This window comes from Artemia franciscana, chromosome 5 (assembly GCF_032884065.1).
Source record: "Artemia franciscana chromosome 5, ASM3288406v1, whole genome shotgun sequence".
Classification (NCBI taxonomy): domain Eukaryota; kingdom Metazoa; phylum Arthropoda; class Branchiopoda; order Anostraca; family Artemiidae; genus Artemia; species Artemia franciscana.
The window spans coordinates 36,428,751-36,444,918 of NC_088867.1; the positions used below are offsets into that span (position 1 = coordinate 36,428,751).

The 16,168-nt window shown below is 37.2% G+C and overlaps 1 protein-coding gene across 1 annotated transcript in view; it reads left to right on the forward strand.

The window, feature by feature from the left end:
- Positions 1-16,168, forward strand: part of LOC136027348 (ribosome quality control complex subunit NEMF-like) — a 123,784-nt gene that overhangs the window by 46,571 nt on the left and 61,045 nt on the right. The window contains exons 7-8 of the mRNA XM_065704505.1: positions 12,920-13,117; positions 15,048-15,267. Of these exons, the coding sequence (XP_065560577.1) occupies positions 12,920-13,117; positions 15,048-15,267 (418 nt within the window). The remainder of the gene's footprint in view (positions 1-12,919; positions 13,118-15,047; positions 15,268-16,168) is intronic.

Below are 16,168 nucleotides of genomic sequence, written 5' to 3' on the forward strand. Positions count from 1 at the left end.
CCGCCTTGCGTGAAAAAATAAATAAAAATATGTAAAAAAAACATTAAATATTAAAACACTACTTGTAAAAACAGTAGAAAACGACTAGAAAAAATACACTGCTTAGTTGGAGACTGACTGTAGGGATGGAAAAAACGGGCCCTCCTCCCACCAACTATTGAGCCCTCTCCAGACCAAGACGCTGTCTGTGATCAACACATACGTCTCGGTCTGAAGTAAGATAATGACCATTTGCTAGTACCTTCACACCGCCTGCGAACGCATAAACTTTATCTGGTATGGCTTTATCCTATGTGTAGTTTTTGTATTTCAAAGAGCTAATGGCTGTGACCTTCGTTCTTGGAGCCAAATTATTTTCTACACAGTTCCTATAAATACTCATGACGAAATTTTCCTTTACGTAGTGTAGGCATCCCCTGGCTGACTTTTTGATATCCTTATTGTGCGTTTGCACACGTTACACCTTCTGACATGCAATCGGACATTGGATATCAAGTCGCCCCCTGTTTTGGAGAAACAACTACTTATTTGGGGCCTGGTGCTTCACTTTCTCCGGGTAAATGGACTCTTCTCCATTCTTGTAGTCCATTCGAGAGCTAATGTGTTTACCATTTTCCAAATCGTCCAACAGATTATCTGTTTTAACTTTCAATGAGTGAATCAGTGTCTCCATAATACGCTTGAACTTGCCCCTCTCTCGGCTATTGGAGCTTACACACATTGTAATAAAATTCCAACATGAGTTTCTTTGAAGTTTTTAAAATTGTGCTACCAGTGGCAATGTTTTTGTTTAATATTACGTTTCTTTTTTCTATATAAAAGGACCATATTGGAGTGCATGATCATGAAGGATATGAAGCTCGGATCTGTAATGATTCTGGCACATTCTTTTGGTCGTTTAAACCGTCATAACGATTCCTATTGCGCACACTATCGCACATCTTACTGAAGGCTGAATTTAAAATGTTTTAAAGAGCTCTTTTCAACCTTTGTTTTTTCCTCAGGTCGTTTAATGACTGGTATCAATAAACATCTTCATATATGCTTTTTGATCAAATTAGAGGGCTCCCTGAATCTGTGTGACCTTGAAACCGTTGATCGGAATCAACCGCCAAAGAATGTGATATACAACAATATTCTGTTTCGGTTGAAGGTCAGCAATAAGCTTTTATTTTGAAGGTTTGTCCAGTGCATACCCCCATCCTCCATCAAAACTAACTTATAGGGACTCAGTTAATCCTATGCACTGGTCTGTTTATGCGCGGGAAACAACGTCCTTTACCAAGTCATGAAGTTCCGTTGGAATTTCACCACCAATTTTGAAAAATTATCGCTGTGGTCCATTCTCCTCTACAGTTTTATTTTCTGGGTAATTTAGAGAACAAGGATTGTCTAGCCATTTGCAATTTCCACATGGCAAGTAGAAATGAGGCATTGGCGACGGAAAAAGGTAGTTTATATCCAGGACAGCCGCGTTTGAATTTTCACTGGCGATTTGTTAGGTCAAGTCGGTTTACAGGACACTATCCCCGTGAAAAACACTTTCTCCCCTCATTGATCTCTCTACTAACATGTGCTGATCCACGTCAGTGATCAGACCTACCATTTTATCGCTGATTTTTAGAATTAAGTCCATCACCAGATGAGGAGCTGAAAAATAACACCCCAAATTCCTCGTAAATTTTATCCGTGTTTTAAAGACAATATCAAACCACGTCAATAAGTCACTTATCAGGTACTTTTTACAATAAAGTGCTCCGATGGGCGGCAATATTTCCTGGCGTAGTCTCGAGATGGGACTGTAGGACATACGGGTTTATGTCCTTACACGTTAATAAATAATACATTTCATCATTTGGAAGCGCTGTTTAAGGAAGGGAAACTATTAAAATCGTCACTTTTCTGTACTTCAATGATTTGTCTTAAAGACTTAGGGAAGATAATATAGGAATCTAAAAACCGGATTTTATTCAAGTATGTATTACCATTTTCATGTGTTTTCCATTTGAATTCTAAGAGCAACAACTTATCAGAGGATTTGGGTATGATGTTATATGAAAGAACCCTACCCATTCGCCATCTACAATTTCACCTTTCTGCGAACGTGCCTACGCTTTTGGTATGAATTTCAAGTAATAGTTGGAATTGTGCATGTAAGCCGGTAGAAAGTATGACTGTCTAATATTTACATTACAATATTTATGGGCTACCCCCCACAAACTTACTCCTTCCCATAAAATTGGATTACGTAAGTGATCATGGTCGCTAACTGACACATCTCCACTACCCTAACCAAATTTGTTCTTACACACCCAACGCGCATCTTTATTTTTAATTGCCAACTCGCCCTCCGGTGGTAGAGTAATTGAATAATTTGTATTGCGCAGCCTTGAAATTGGCTTATTTGCTGTTTTAATAAGCTTAGCCATAGCTGTGCCTACACAATCTTCCCTACCGGATGTCTCAAGTACCTCTAACATTTACATAGTATTAATGAAGTGTCTTGGAGTATGCCCCTTAAGTAACTGTAATGGCTTCATGTCCTTTAACATGACCCTTTAAATAGTTAAAGTCTTCTTTAGGAAGGTCTGCCCCCTTCCCACCCCCATTAACTGCAAAATAATCCAAATATGGCTTAATAATACCATTGATCTGCTAAGGTTTTTGCCCTGTGATAAGGACTGAATCCTGTAAGCACTCTAAGCCCGTATCAAAACAAAAATTTTGTACACCTTGAAAACCCTTTAAATGTACACTATATTTTTCCATAATTAGAAAATACCAAACCTTTGCGTTTCCACCTCATAAAACATATTCTTTTGTAAGTTTATTTACATTTACAACTAGATTTTTGATAAACTAAACCACTGACCCGCTCCGATTTCATTATGATTCTCCACCCTATTAAAAATACTTCCCACCCAATCCGAAAAAAAACACCCTAAAATTTGTATAAGTCCGGGTGAAGTATAGCATATCCGTTTGCAGGTAATGCGAGTATACATTACCCGTGTTTTCCTTTAAAAAATATTTTTATGGGATAGATGCTTTAAAAGTGTCTTGCCCTAACACATCCCCAATGTTTTTTCAAGAAGTGCCCAAATTTTGCTGACGTAGGAGTGTGCTATGTCCACCGGATCCGTATGGATACTACCACTTGTAAGAGTGTTGAAGGGGTCTCCAAACTCAGCTCTAAAACATAAATATATCGAAAAGCGGTATCAGCCAGATAATAAATCAGGCAATATAGGGAATGAACCAGCATTACTTTGCTCTGGTTCCCCCATATCACGTGAGGGGCGGGTGGTTGTTCATCTAGCACGCTCTTGACCTCGCTAGGTGGCACTTGGTTTAACATATTGACTAAAAACTCCGCGTCGATGCCTCACGAAAGTGTCTACATCAAAAGTGGGGGAAAGTATACTAATAGGGCTCACCCCCAAACTTTTCCCCCCTGACGTTCACTTTCAACTGGGCCCGTACATAGAGTATCTCGAAATTCTGATGGTAGCGACAGGATAGCCATCTCAATATAGAGGCCAGTTTAGGTGGCAATGCCGATATACGAACTTAGAAAATAATAATAGCTTATTAGCTCATTGAAACACTCTTGATTTCATCCTGTGAAAAAAAAAATTATGTTAAGCTAAAAAGAGAATGCCTCATAGTTAAGAGTGATCCTTCGCATCCCCTTAGCCCCCACACTCTCTGTTAAGAATTTAATAACCACACAGGGAAAAAATTCATATTAAGCTAAAAGGAGAATTTTTCATAATTAAGTATGATCCTTCCCACCCCCTTAGCCCCCACACTATCAGTTACAAATTTAACGACAATAGAGGGACCCCCACAGTGACCGTTCGGGTCCATATCCCCCACACTGCCAGTTATAAATTTAATGACCAGAAATTGCCACATTAGGTTTCCCCCCTCTTTACATTTCAGGATATATATTGTTTTAAATATTGTTTAACATTATATATTGTTTAAAAAACTTCCTGAGGGGGAGGTTGTGTATATTGTCAGGGTTCTCTCCACTCTGGTCCCAAGGAGTTCCTCGAATTAATCCTCACTTATGTGATTGAAATTCTTTCCTGGAAGAGCCTGAAAAAAGAAATAAAAATTTTTACTCTCTAGATGTATTTATGATTTTAAGCTGTGGAAAGAATATTAATCTAAGGATCCTCAGATCTCTTAGAACTAACGGGCCAGGGCCCGTTTTCAGCCTGAAAAGAATGATGCATTTTCATTTTTAGGAAAAAACGATTAACTAATACCCTCGAATCCCCCTTCTTAGAGAGAACAGTCTAAGTTTTAAACATTTGAAAACATTACTTTTAGAAGTAGGAAGATTCTAGTTATTTCCTTTTTATTAAAACAAAAGGAATTCCTTATTTTTAGCTATTTCCCTGGGATCTTCCCTCAAAACTATTGGACTGGGGCCCCCTTATTTAACACAAAAGGAATGTATTACTTTTTGAAAATGTGTAATATCATCAGTGTTTTTAATAGTTCCCAGAAAAATTTAGTTTTTGAGCGTTAGAAACCCCTCCATAGCCTTTATTAGGTTGAAAAGAAACCTACTTTCTTAGAATGTGCAATACCATTAAATCTCACCAAGGGTAGCAACCAAGATTCGTAACTTCCTAGTTATTTCTCCCATGCCGAGAAAACATTAAGTTCTTGCCGCTAATAAATAAGTTTAATGAGTAATATTAAAGAATTTGCACTTACACTAAGATCGACAGCTCCATCTTGTGTTATATTCTCCTCATGTTGGAGGGCCAAAGAGGGTGAATTCTTACATTGTATGGGAAACTTATCAAACAGTTCGTGGTAACGAATTGTAGTAAGGAGCGACCCGGCTCAATAGTAGCCAAAACTCTAAAAATGGAATTTTGGTATCAATAGACACATCAAAAGAATCGCATTTTAATGCTGATTTTAAATATATAAGTTTCATCAAGTTTAGTTTTACCCATCAAAAGTTACGAGCCTAAGAAAATTTGCGTTAATTTAGAAAATAGAGGGAAACACCCCCTAAAAGTCATAGAATTTTAACGAAAATCACACCATCAGATTCAGCGTATCAGGGAACTCTACTGTAGAAGTTTCACAATTTTCTACAAAAATGTGGAATTTTGTATTTTTTGCCAGAAGGCAGATCACGGATGCATGTTTATTAGTTTGTTTGTTTTTTTTTTTGTTTTTTTGTTTGTTTGTTTTTTCCAGGGGTGATCGTATCAACCCAGTTGTCCTAGAATGTTGCGAGAGGGCTCATTCTAACGGAAATGAAAAGTTCTAGTGCCATTTTTAGGAGATAAAAAAAAATTGGAGGCACCTAGGCCCCCTCCCACGCTAATTATTTACCCAAAGTAAACGGGTCAAAATTCTGAGATAGCCATTTTATTCAGCGTTGTCGAAAAACCTTATAACTATGTCTTTGGGGATGACTTACTCCCCCACAGTCCCCATGGGAGGGGCTACAAGTTACAAACTTTGACCAGTGCTTACATATAGTAATGGTTATTGGGAAGTGTACAGGCTTTTTCAGGAGGATTTTTTGGTTGGGCAGGGGTTGAGAAGAGGGGGATATGCTGGGGGAACTTTCCATTGAGGAATTTGTCATGGGGGAAGAAAATTTCCATGAAGGGAGCGCAGGATTTACTAGCATTACTTAAAAAAAACAATGAAAAAATAAATATGAAAATGTTTTTTTTTCTAGCTGGAAGTAAGGAGCCGCATTAAAACTTATAACGAACAGAAATTATTACCCATATAAGGGGCTCACCTCCTCCTAATACCTCGCTCTTTACGCTAAAGTATTTTTAGTAATTTCAACTATTTATTTTACGGCTTTTGTGATTCAGGGGTCATTCTTAATGAATTGGGACAAAATTTAAGCTTTAATTTAAAGAGCGAGGTACTGACGAGGGGGCGAACCCCCTCATATATATAATAAAAACATGAGAATACAAAAGTTCTTTACGTAAGCTAATTTATAAGTTACATATATCTTTTACTAATAAAAAGATTCGTAACAAATTAAAGGTTCTTTTTGCCTTTTTAACTAACCGAAAATCGGAGGGCAACTAGGCTTCCTCCCCCGCTCTTTTTTTCTCAAAATCGTTCGATCAAAATTATGAAAAAGCCATGTAGCCAAAAAAAAAAAAAAAAAAAAAAAAATACAAATTTCGTTTTAATTATTCCTCTGCGGAAAGCCAAAATCAAAACATGCATTGATTCAAAAACTTTCAGAAATTAATTAAAAAAAAACAAGTTTTTTTTAACTGAAAGTAAGGAGCAACATTAAAACTTAAAACGAACAGAAATTACTTTGTATATGAAAGGGGCTGCTTCGTCATCAACGCACCGCTCTTTACGCTAAAGTTTTTTACTGGTTTAAAAGAAGAGTTGAGAGAAAGAGTCAAACTTTAGCGTAAAGAGCGGGGTGTTGATGAGGAAGCAGCCCCTTTCATATACGAAGTAATTTCTGTTCGTTTTAAGTTTTAATGTCGCTCCTTACTTTCAGTTAAAAAAACTTTTTTTTTTATTTAATGTCTTGAAGGTCCATCAACTTCACTGACATTGGGCTGGAGGGGGGTTAAAAGGTCTTGATTCTTCACATTGCTTTTGAGGTGAGGGGACTGTTTCCAGACTTCGCAGAGCTGCGGTTGTTGTGGCTCCTGCCATTGCTGTTTTTGAAGGAGGGGGGCATTGGTCCAAATTGTCCTAAAAAAAAAATTACTATACGTGAAGTGAAGAAATGCATCTAATTTTCAATATGTAGCTTCTTAAATTTAATTCATTGCACCTCTACCCCTCTTGACTGTGGTGAGTCCCCAAAAAATGCCTTAACAATTAGGAGCTATGGATGACAAAAGATGTGCAAACCCCTTTCCTCTAAAATGAATTTAAACTTCAGTAGCGATTAAGGGGGGGGGGGAATTTACTAGAAACATTTAAATTAGTGAATATCTCCGTCCGTATACTTATGTTTTTGTGGCACTTGGTATTAACCAAGTGACGTATAGCAATCGCAAATTCTGTCGGTCTGTCTGTCTGTCATTCTATCGGTCCCGGTTTTGCTACTTTAGGCACTTCCAGGTAAGCTAGGACGATAAAATTTGGCAGGCGTAACAGGGAACGGACCAGATTAAATTAGAAACAGTCATTTTCCCGATTTGACCATCTGGGGGGGGGGGGGGTCGGGGTCCCGTTAATTCGGAAAAATAGAAAAAGTGAAGAATTTTCAACTTATGAACGGTTGATCAGATCTTAATGAAATTTGATGTTCGGAAGGATATCGTGTCTCAGAGCTGTTATTTTAAATCCCGACCGGATCCGGTGACATTGGTGGGGAAGTTGGGAGGGGGAAACCTAAAATCTTGGAAAACACTTAGAGTGGAGGGATCGGGATGAAACTCGGTGAGAAAAATAAGAACAAGTCCTAGATACGTGATTGACATAACCGGAACGGATCCGCTCTCTTTGGGGTAGTTGGGGTGGGGGGTTAATTCTGAAAAAATAGAAAAAATGAGGTATTTTTATCTTACGAATGGGTGATCGGATCTCAATGAAATTTGATATTTAGAAGGATATCGTGTCTCAAACCTCTTATTTTAAATCCCGACCGGATCTGGGGAGTTTGGGAGGGGGGAACCTAAAATCATGGAAAACGCTTAGATTGGAGGGATCGGGATAAAACTTCGTGGGAAAAATAAGCAGAAGTCTCAGATACGTGATCGACATAACCGGAACGGATCTGCTCTCTTTGGGGGAGTTGGGGGGAGGGTTAATTCTGAAAAACTAGAAAAAATGACGTATTTTTAACTTACGAAGGAGTGATTAGATCTTCATGAAATTTCATATTTAGAAGGACCTCGTAACTCAGATCTCTTATTTTAAATCTCAACTGGATCTGGCGTCACTGGGGGGAGGACAGTTTTGGGGAGGAGGAGACCGGAAATCTTAGAAAATACGTAAAGAGGAGAGATCAGGATGAAACTGGATGGGAAGAATTAAAACCTGCCTAAGATACCTGACTGACATAACTGGACCGGATCTGCTCTCTTTGGTGGAGTTGGGGGGGGGGGTTATTCGGAAAAATGAGGTATTTGTAACTTACGAACGGGTCACCAGATCTTACTGAAATTTGATATTTAGAAGGATCTTGTGCTTTAAAGCTCTAATTTTAAATTCCAACAAGATCCTTTGACATTGGGGGAGTTAGAGGGGGAAACCAGAATTCTTGGAAAACGTGAAAATTGGGGTATTTTTATCTTACGATTAGGTGATCGGATCTTAATGAAACTTGATATATATAGAAGGATCTTATGTCTCTGATGCTCCGTTTTCGACTCGAATTGGACCTGGGGACATAGGGGGTTGGAGGAGGGAAACAGAAATCTTGGAAAACGCTTAGTGTGGATAGATCGGGATGAAACTTGATGGGAAGAATAAGCACAAGTTCTAGATACGTGATTGAAAAAATTGGAATGGATCCGTTCTCTTTGGAGGAGCTGGGGGGTGTTAATTCCGAAAAATTAGAAAAATTGAGTTATTTTTTCTTAAGAACGGATGAACGGATCTTAATTAAATTTCATATTTAGAAGGAATTCATGTCTCAGAGCTCTTATTCCAAATCCCGACCAGATCTGTTGACATTGGGGGGAGTTGGATGGGGAAATCTTAGAAAACGCTTGAAGTGGAGGAATCGGGATGAAGCTTGGTGGATAGAATAAGCAAATGTCCTTGATACGTGATTGACGTAACCGTACTAGATTTGCTCTATTTGGGGGAGTTGGGGGGAGGGGTTCAATGATTTGGCGAGTTTGGTGCATCTGGACGTGCTAGGACGATGAAAATCGGTAGGCGTGTCAGGGAGCTGCACAAATTAACTTGATAAAGTCGTTTTCCCAAATTCGACCATCTGGGGGGCTAAAGAGAGAGGAACAATTAGAAAAAATGAGGTATTTGTAATGTACGAGTGGGTGATTGGATTTTAATGAATTTTTATATTCAGAAGGACATCGTGACAAATAGCTCTTATTTGAAATCCTGACCGGCATTAAGCCTCTGATTTTCCTTTTAAATCAATCTATTGATTCTTAGAATTTTTTAGAGCTCATACCATATGAGCTCTTGGCTCTTAGGTCTTCTTGCCTCGTCAGAAGTGCCATATGAGCTCTTAGCTCTTGTTATTCTTGCTATTATATAGTAAAGGAAATCTATTTTTCACATATATTTCGCACATGAGTTTCTAATAGCTCACGCATAGATACCCTTTTCCATAAACATATCATCACAATTCCTGTAATAAAAAATAAAAATTTTTGTTTTCCAAATAACTTGAGCCTTAAAAATTCAAATTCCTTAACATTCGCGAAATTCGTATTTATTGCTCTCTCAAAGTTACTTCAAGTCAAACTGCCTCCTGCCTCTCACTATACTGAAGTGAGGAGAAGTAGTGTTAGCTCACAACAATACAGGAGCACGAAATCTATTTTTTAACGTCTAGGAGAGAAAGATTTCCCGTTTCACTGTATTTTCAGTGAAAATACAAAAAGACTCCTCCGAAATTACTCTCCAAAATTGCTGATTTTCTTTAAATATTCGATGTGGATATCTTGATTTATGTATAGATAAAAATTATGCTATACTGAAATTTTCTAAGTGAAAATAATATACTTATATTCGCTCCTTTTTCACAATTAACTAACGTCTAATAACTTGTTTGTCCTCATCAGCGAAAAGATGTTGACCTCTTAAATGAAAATAGTTAGAATTTTAATATAGAAAAAGACCCCCCCCCGCCCCCTTCAAAATCAAAACATTAATGTGTATATAAAACATGTTTTTCTACATCATTTTACGCAAGGATTGAAATTGTTTAGGCTGACATTTTCCAGACGAAATCAGGTGTTAAAAGCTACCCTTTTCGTGCAATTATTTAACCTTATGCCAGATGATACCTGGTGAAGGTAAATAAGGTCTATGCTGGAATACACCCTACGCACTAGGGGAAATAATTAACTTGGATTAATATACATCTGTCAGCTTATACAATTTTAGGGCGCTAATGGATGCTAATAGATGCTTGAAAGCGATCTAATAGCATTTTAATAAATTTGACGAGGAATTTACGTTATTCTATCATTGTGAGAATCGTACAATATCAGGAGAGAGGTTTTTTCGATGTTATCTAATATAGAGAATTACAGCAGGTTAACTTATAGTATACACGCCAAATTTTTGCTGGGGAGGGGGGGTATGTAGAAGCAGAGGCTTACCTGTTGATATCTTTGAAACGTAACCGTTTTTAGAAAATTTTGTTGTGTTTTGTTCAAAATCTAATGCAAAATTGATGGGGAAGTTCGTTCAATACCCGTTTTTATACCCCCAGGGACAAAGAGAATCACTCGGTTTCCCGTTAGGAGAATAGCGGATGACGCTTCTGTTTTCCTGGAAATAGCTGAATACCAGGAAGCCTTTGTTCATTGGAAAATCATTGGTCTCTCTAACGTTTCTAGCCATATAAAATGGCGGTGAAAATCCTTTGTTTGCTAACGCGAAATGGCTGTAATGCATGAAAGTGTTGCAGGATGTAAGGACCATGCCCTTACTTGAATGAGGACCCTGAAGGTTTTTTAAAGGAAATCCTGATTTGGCGGAGGGGAGCCCTAAAGGTTTTTTGAAAGAACAATCTTAGAAATCCTGGAGTAAAGATACCGTGAAGGTTTTATGAAGACTCCATTATGTAACGTTTGCATAACGTTCGACTAGCGGATCCTGAAGGTTTTCTCTAGCCCTCGTAGGTTTTCTAATCACTCTATTATGTAATGATCTTAGTGATCAGGTGATCACTGTAATGATCAGGTGATCTTAATGAAAATCACACAAACCAGATTCAGCATATCTGGGAACCTTCTTCTATACAGAACCTATGCCGGAGACCCTATAAAACCTATACAGGTTTTAAGCTTCTCTCTACAAATATGTGGGATTTTGTATTTTCTGTCAAAAGACTGATCACAGATGTATGTTTGTTTGTTTTTTTGTCCTTTTTTTTGTTCTCCCTGGAGATTTGAACAGAATCAATGGTTCTGGAAGACTGGGAGAATGCTCATCCGAAAGGACATCAAAAGTTCTAGTGTCCTTTTCAACTGAACGAAAAGATTTTGGGGCAGCTAAAATCCCGTTTTCCTTTTTCCCCCAAAGACATCCAATCAGCAGTTTGAGATAGCCTTTTGATCCAGCATAGTTGAAAAGGTCCGATAACTATGCTTTCAAGGATAACGTGACTCATCATAGTCCCTGAGGAAAGGGCTGTAATTTTTATACGCAATTTACCCATAGTTCATATGTAGTATTTGATTTTGGGATATATAAAGATTTTTTTCTGGGGGGGTATATGGGAGAAGTTTTTATAGGATGAAATTTTCAGTAGGGGATTTTACTGGGAAATTCTAGACAAGGGGGGTGAGAGAAGGAGATTTCCTAGCATAACTTGAAAAACGGTCAGAAATTAAATAAAAAATAAGTTTTTCCAACTGAAAGTAAGGAGACTTGAGAATGAACAGAAATTATTCTGTACATGGCGAGGGCTGTTCATTCCTCAACCCTCGCTCTTTTTGCTGAAGTGTGACTTTTTGCACCAATTCTTTAAGAACGACAGCAGAGACACAAAGGCCATAAAATCAGAAAAAAGAAGTTTTTTTTAGTATGCCACAAAATGTTGGAGTAACGAGCTAGGGTTTAGGAAGGGAAACCACCTCATGTACGGATTAATTTCTGTTCATTTAGGTTTTAATGTTGTTCCATACTTTATTTGAAAAAAAAACTCCTTTTTTTTGTTTGATTATGTAATAAATATGAGTTGTACTTACGTCATGGGCTCTGAACATCTAAACAGTTTGAAACCTAAAATTTCCTACCTTAAACTTGAAATAAACATGAAATTAAAATTTCCTAAACCTGACCATATAAGTAACGGTCTGTGCAAAAAGCATGGTTTGAACCCACATTCAGTGATCTTACTCCTTAGACCATCATTTTTTGCGAAGTGGTTCTTCCTGTCAATTCAGTCATGGACAGTTGCGCAGCACCAGCATTTTATGGGGGAGGGGGCAAGAGGGGTCCATATCCCGATAGTCAAGGGACATGGGCTATATAATAATTTTTTCCTCCAAATTATAGGTAGGGGGCTACTCCCTTTCCTTCTCCCCCCCCCCCAAACGATGCCCGTGGTAATGGGTTAGGAGGATAAAGAGAATCTTGCCTTGTTAAGAAAAATTCAGGCGTTCCTTAAAAATAGACTTTAAGCCCTGGGGAGATTTTTGAAGTGGAGTTGATAGCAAGATGGAGAGGGACTAGTGTAAGGGATTTTTATATTTTATAAATGTTATAACTTTTATTTAATCGTGTGTAATTTATATTTTAATTTATGACATAATTTGCAATTGAGCTTTTTAATGAATATTAGCTGATTATTTTAATTGAGCTATAAATTTTTTACATTATTTTCATATTTGCTTTTTTCATTTTCTTATAGAATATTTCAGGAACATGCCTTAATTGTGACCTATGTAAATGTCATCATTGAAAATACAACGAAGCGTCCTCTGGGATATAGTAGAAGGGTAGTTTTGTATTAGATATGCGTACAGTAAAACAAAAAGAGAATAAATGTCGTGCAAATTGTCACTCATACATAGAACTTGGAAACTATATAACTTATAGATCTATTCTGTTGGGTAGTTATACAGAAATTATCCTGAAAAAATAATACTTACAATTATGCCGTAATATTCAAGTACAGTACTGCTGTATAGTTTAACTGAATATCAACCTGTTAAGACATTAGTCGATTTTGTTTTATCAAATTCCTATTTTCGTTCTGATTCGGTCTTTTATCCAGGGCTTTATTATACAACGAGAAGAAAAAAGAGCCACTGCTGAAAACGGCCCACTGCTAACATTTGAATCTTTTGAACCGTATTTATGGTGTCACGTTAAGAATTCGCCACGATTAGATCGGGACAGCTTTCATGATGCAGTTGATGAATTCTTCTCAAAAGTCGAATCTCAAAAATTAGACTTGAAAGTAATTCAACAGGTAAGTCATCCAAAATTTATTGATTCTGAGCGCCATTTGAATAAAACCTGTAAAGAAAGAAGAGGAACAAAAGAGATGATGAAACTAAAAGCACTGGTTGATTGCAATAGCTTTACCCTTTGAGAAATGTATTAGAACAAATTCTGCCTGAGGAATTAAGTCAAATGAAATTTTGATTAAACCGGACTTGGATTTAGATCAGACAGCGGCACCAAACATTTAAGTTACAGCTCTTATACTCAAAATTGGAGAATTCTTAGGAAATCATAATTATGTATTACTAGCTTAACCACCGCGTGTTGCTACGATCTCAACAGGAACGGAATTCAAGAATTCCCCTCCCCCCTACCGAAAATCCCTCTTCAAAATGTCTCTCCTCTCCCCTTCGGAAAATCCTCCTATCAGAAAAACTCCCCTGTGTATTAATAGCGATCGTATTTTTAAATTTGAAAGTATTTAAGAAATTCTCGCGGGCGATTCTCCTGGAACCCTCCCCCCCCCGCCTGCATAAAAATTTTCTCTGAAAACTCCCATACGCTGAAAATTACCCGCAGAAATTCCCGCACGCTAAAACTGCTCCCAGAAAATTCTCTCCTTTTCTCCCGACAATCTTCACTTGTGAAATATCAACTGTATCTCTAAATTTGAAAATATTTGAAAAATTTGGGAAGGATTGTTAAATTACAATCGGGCATTGCTGCATAATTAATATTCATGAAATGTGAATAATTTGAGCGAAAGCAACTGTCAAGTATTTTGGGTTGAGGGGTCTCCAATTTCAGTTAGGGCGAAAATTATTAAAATAAAGGTTAAAATCTTTGTACTAAAGTTTAACTATTTGTCCCAATCTTTTAAAGAAAGGCTCCTGAAACACAAGGACCGTTTAATTAGAACAGGAAGTTTTTTTTTGAAAGAGTTAAGAACTTTAGCGTGAAGAGCAAGTTGTTCAGGAGGGGGCAACCCCTTTATATACAGAAACAAGTCTATTTGTTTTGAGTTTTAAGTATGCTCGTTACGTTCAGCTGAAAGAACTTGTTTTTTGCTGTTGCTTTTTTAATAGTAGATAAAATATCAAATTTGTGCCAACTTTTTTGTTTTCTCTGAGACTTATTGGACCCAAATTAAATGTTGGACGTATTGGACCATATTAAGTGTTTTTTGTTGCTTATCAAAATAGTTGTGAAGAAGTGAATTGCTTATCGAGCACAGGAATTTAGTCTTTCAGTGAGTTCACCCCTGCGATTGATTGTCCTGGATGTTTTGTATATCTTCGTTTTATCAAGTTAAATTAAAACCACTCAAATTAATACAAAACAAGACCATATTAAGGGGTGTGTTACGGGGTTTGAATCCTCCCCCGAATTTTTTTTCCGACTCAAAAAGAAATTTGATGCGTTTGAAAAAAATACTCCCCCCACCAAACCAAATTCAGAATGCGGCCTTGCAAAGAGAAAATAAATGCCAGTGCCCAGAGATCAAAGTTCCCTCCTTCAACAAAAACGGATATTCATGGTAATGCACAGAGACTATATGACGTATTTGACTGTTTGGTATAACTGACAACAACCACGGTTGCCATCTAGTGACGCACAGATTCAAATTACTGGTGTTTAGGTTTTTCAATTTGACTGAAAACAGCCAAAATGATTTTGGGATTGCTGTGTTAAGTTCTGTTCCATTTATTTAATTTACATCAAACCGATAGAAAGCTTTGTCGTCAGTTGATTTTAGCCCCATCAGACGTATTGGATTGCTTGTACTATGGTTCTTTCTACTCTACAGTGTTTTTTGGACCTGCTTCCAAGAGTTTAAACTTTATTCCAGCTTTTCTTGAGCTCTTTTCATGAACTCTAAGGTCAAGAGTTTTTTTTTTAGCCAATTTTGTTTCTTGTAGTTTTTTTTATTTTTTTATTGCGCATTTCTGCTTCAGGAAAAAGGTGCTCTAAAGAAATTGGATAATATCAAGAAAGACCATGAAAATCGAATTCGTACTCTTCAAGCCCAAGCAGAAGACGATAAAGTCAAAGCCAGCCTTATTGAGATGAACGTTGATGTCGTCGAAAGGGCCATTTTGGCTATACGTTCTGAACTTGCTTTGCAAAAATCTTGGAAAGACATTAGTGATATTGTCAAATTGTCAGCTGCTCAAGGTATTTTTTTCCATCTGTTTTGGTATTTTCGTTGTTGCTTTCGTTTCAGTTTAACCGTGAAGATTCAGTGGATTTTGTTTTTATCGCTGAAAGGCACATACAGTTACAATTCTAGGTTACGTACCTCAACCGTCAGAAGTAAATAGAAACATCCTTTTGGAAGGCAAGTTTTGAGCAATTGTAGTTTAATGTAGCTAGATTAAATAGCCAATGATAACACAGGCTGTATCTGCAGCAAGCTTAACTACAAAGAAGAAGCTATCTTGCGGTTTCACATTTAGCAGCAATCATCGGAAACGATTCATTGTGCATCTGAGTTAACGTTGTGAAAACATGTGCTGTGCCTTTTGATTTTAAACTGAGGACATGCTTGTACGGATTGAGCTGGAAATAATGAAAAAAGGTGCCCCTCTTCCTCCAGGAAAATATGAAAATGAGTTAATTAAGCCCTTTTTAATTTAATATCTGACTTAAAGGCCTAATTTAAGCATTGAGTCTTGTTACAGAAAGCTGCTATTTACTTTGATGCCGTACTTCTCCATTTACCTCTTTAATTTTGGACAATTAAAAATGAGAATATTATTCAGCTTCTAGACGAAAATCTTCTCCTCGTGGACTGTGCCATTTTATAAGGGACATCATTCACCAATCTAATAAGATAATCTAAAAATAACTACAAAGCGGATCGTTTGAAACCGTGAAAAGTGTCCGGTGTTTAAATATGATATTAAAAGTCTAATGCACAAACTTTAAATTATTATTTAGGATGCTCTGAACATTGTTTTACTCCTCATCTATCAACTCCGATAATCTGCATAAATACACAGATGGTACATAGTTTTAGATGCTATAATACACCTTAATGAGCAGCTTTCGACCTCATATAAAAAAAAATATACTA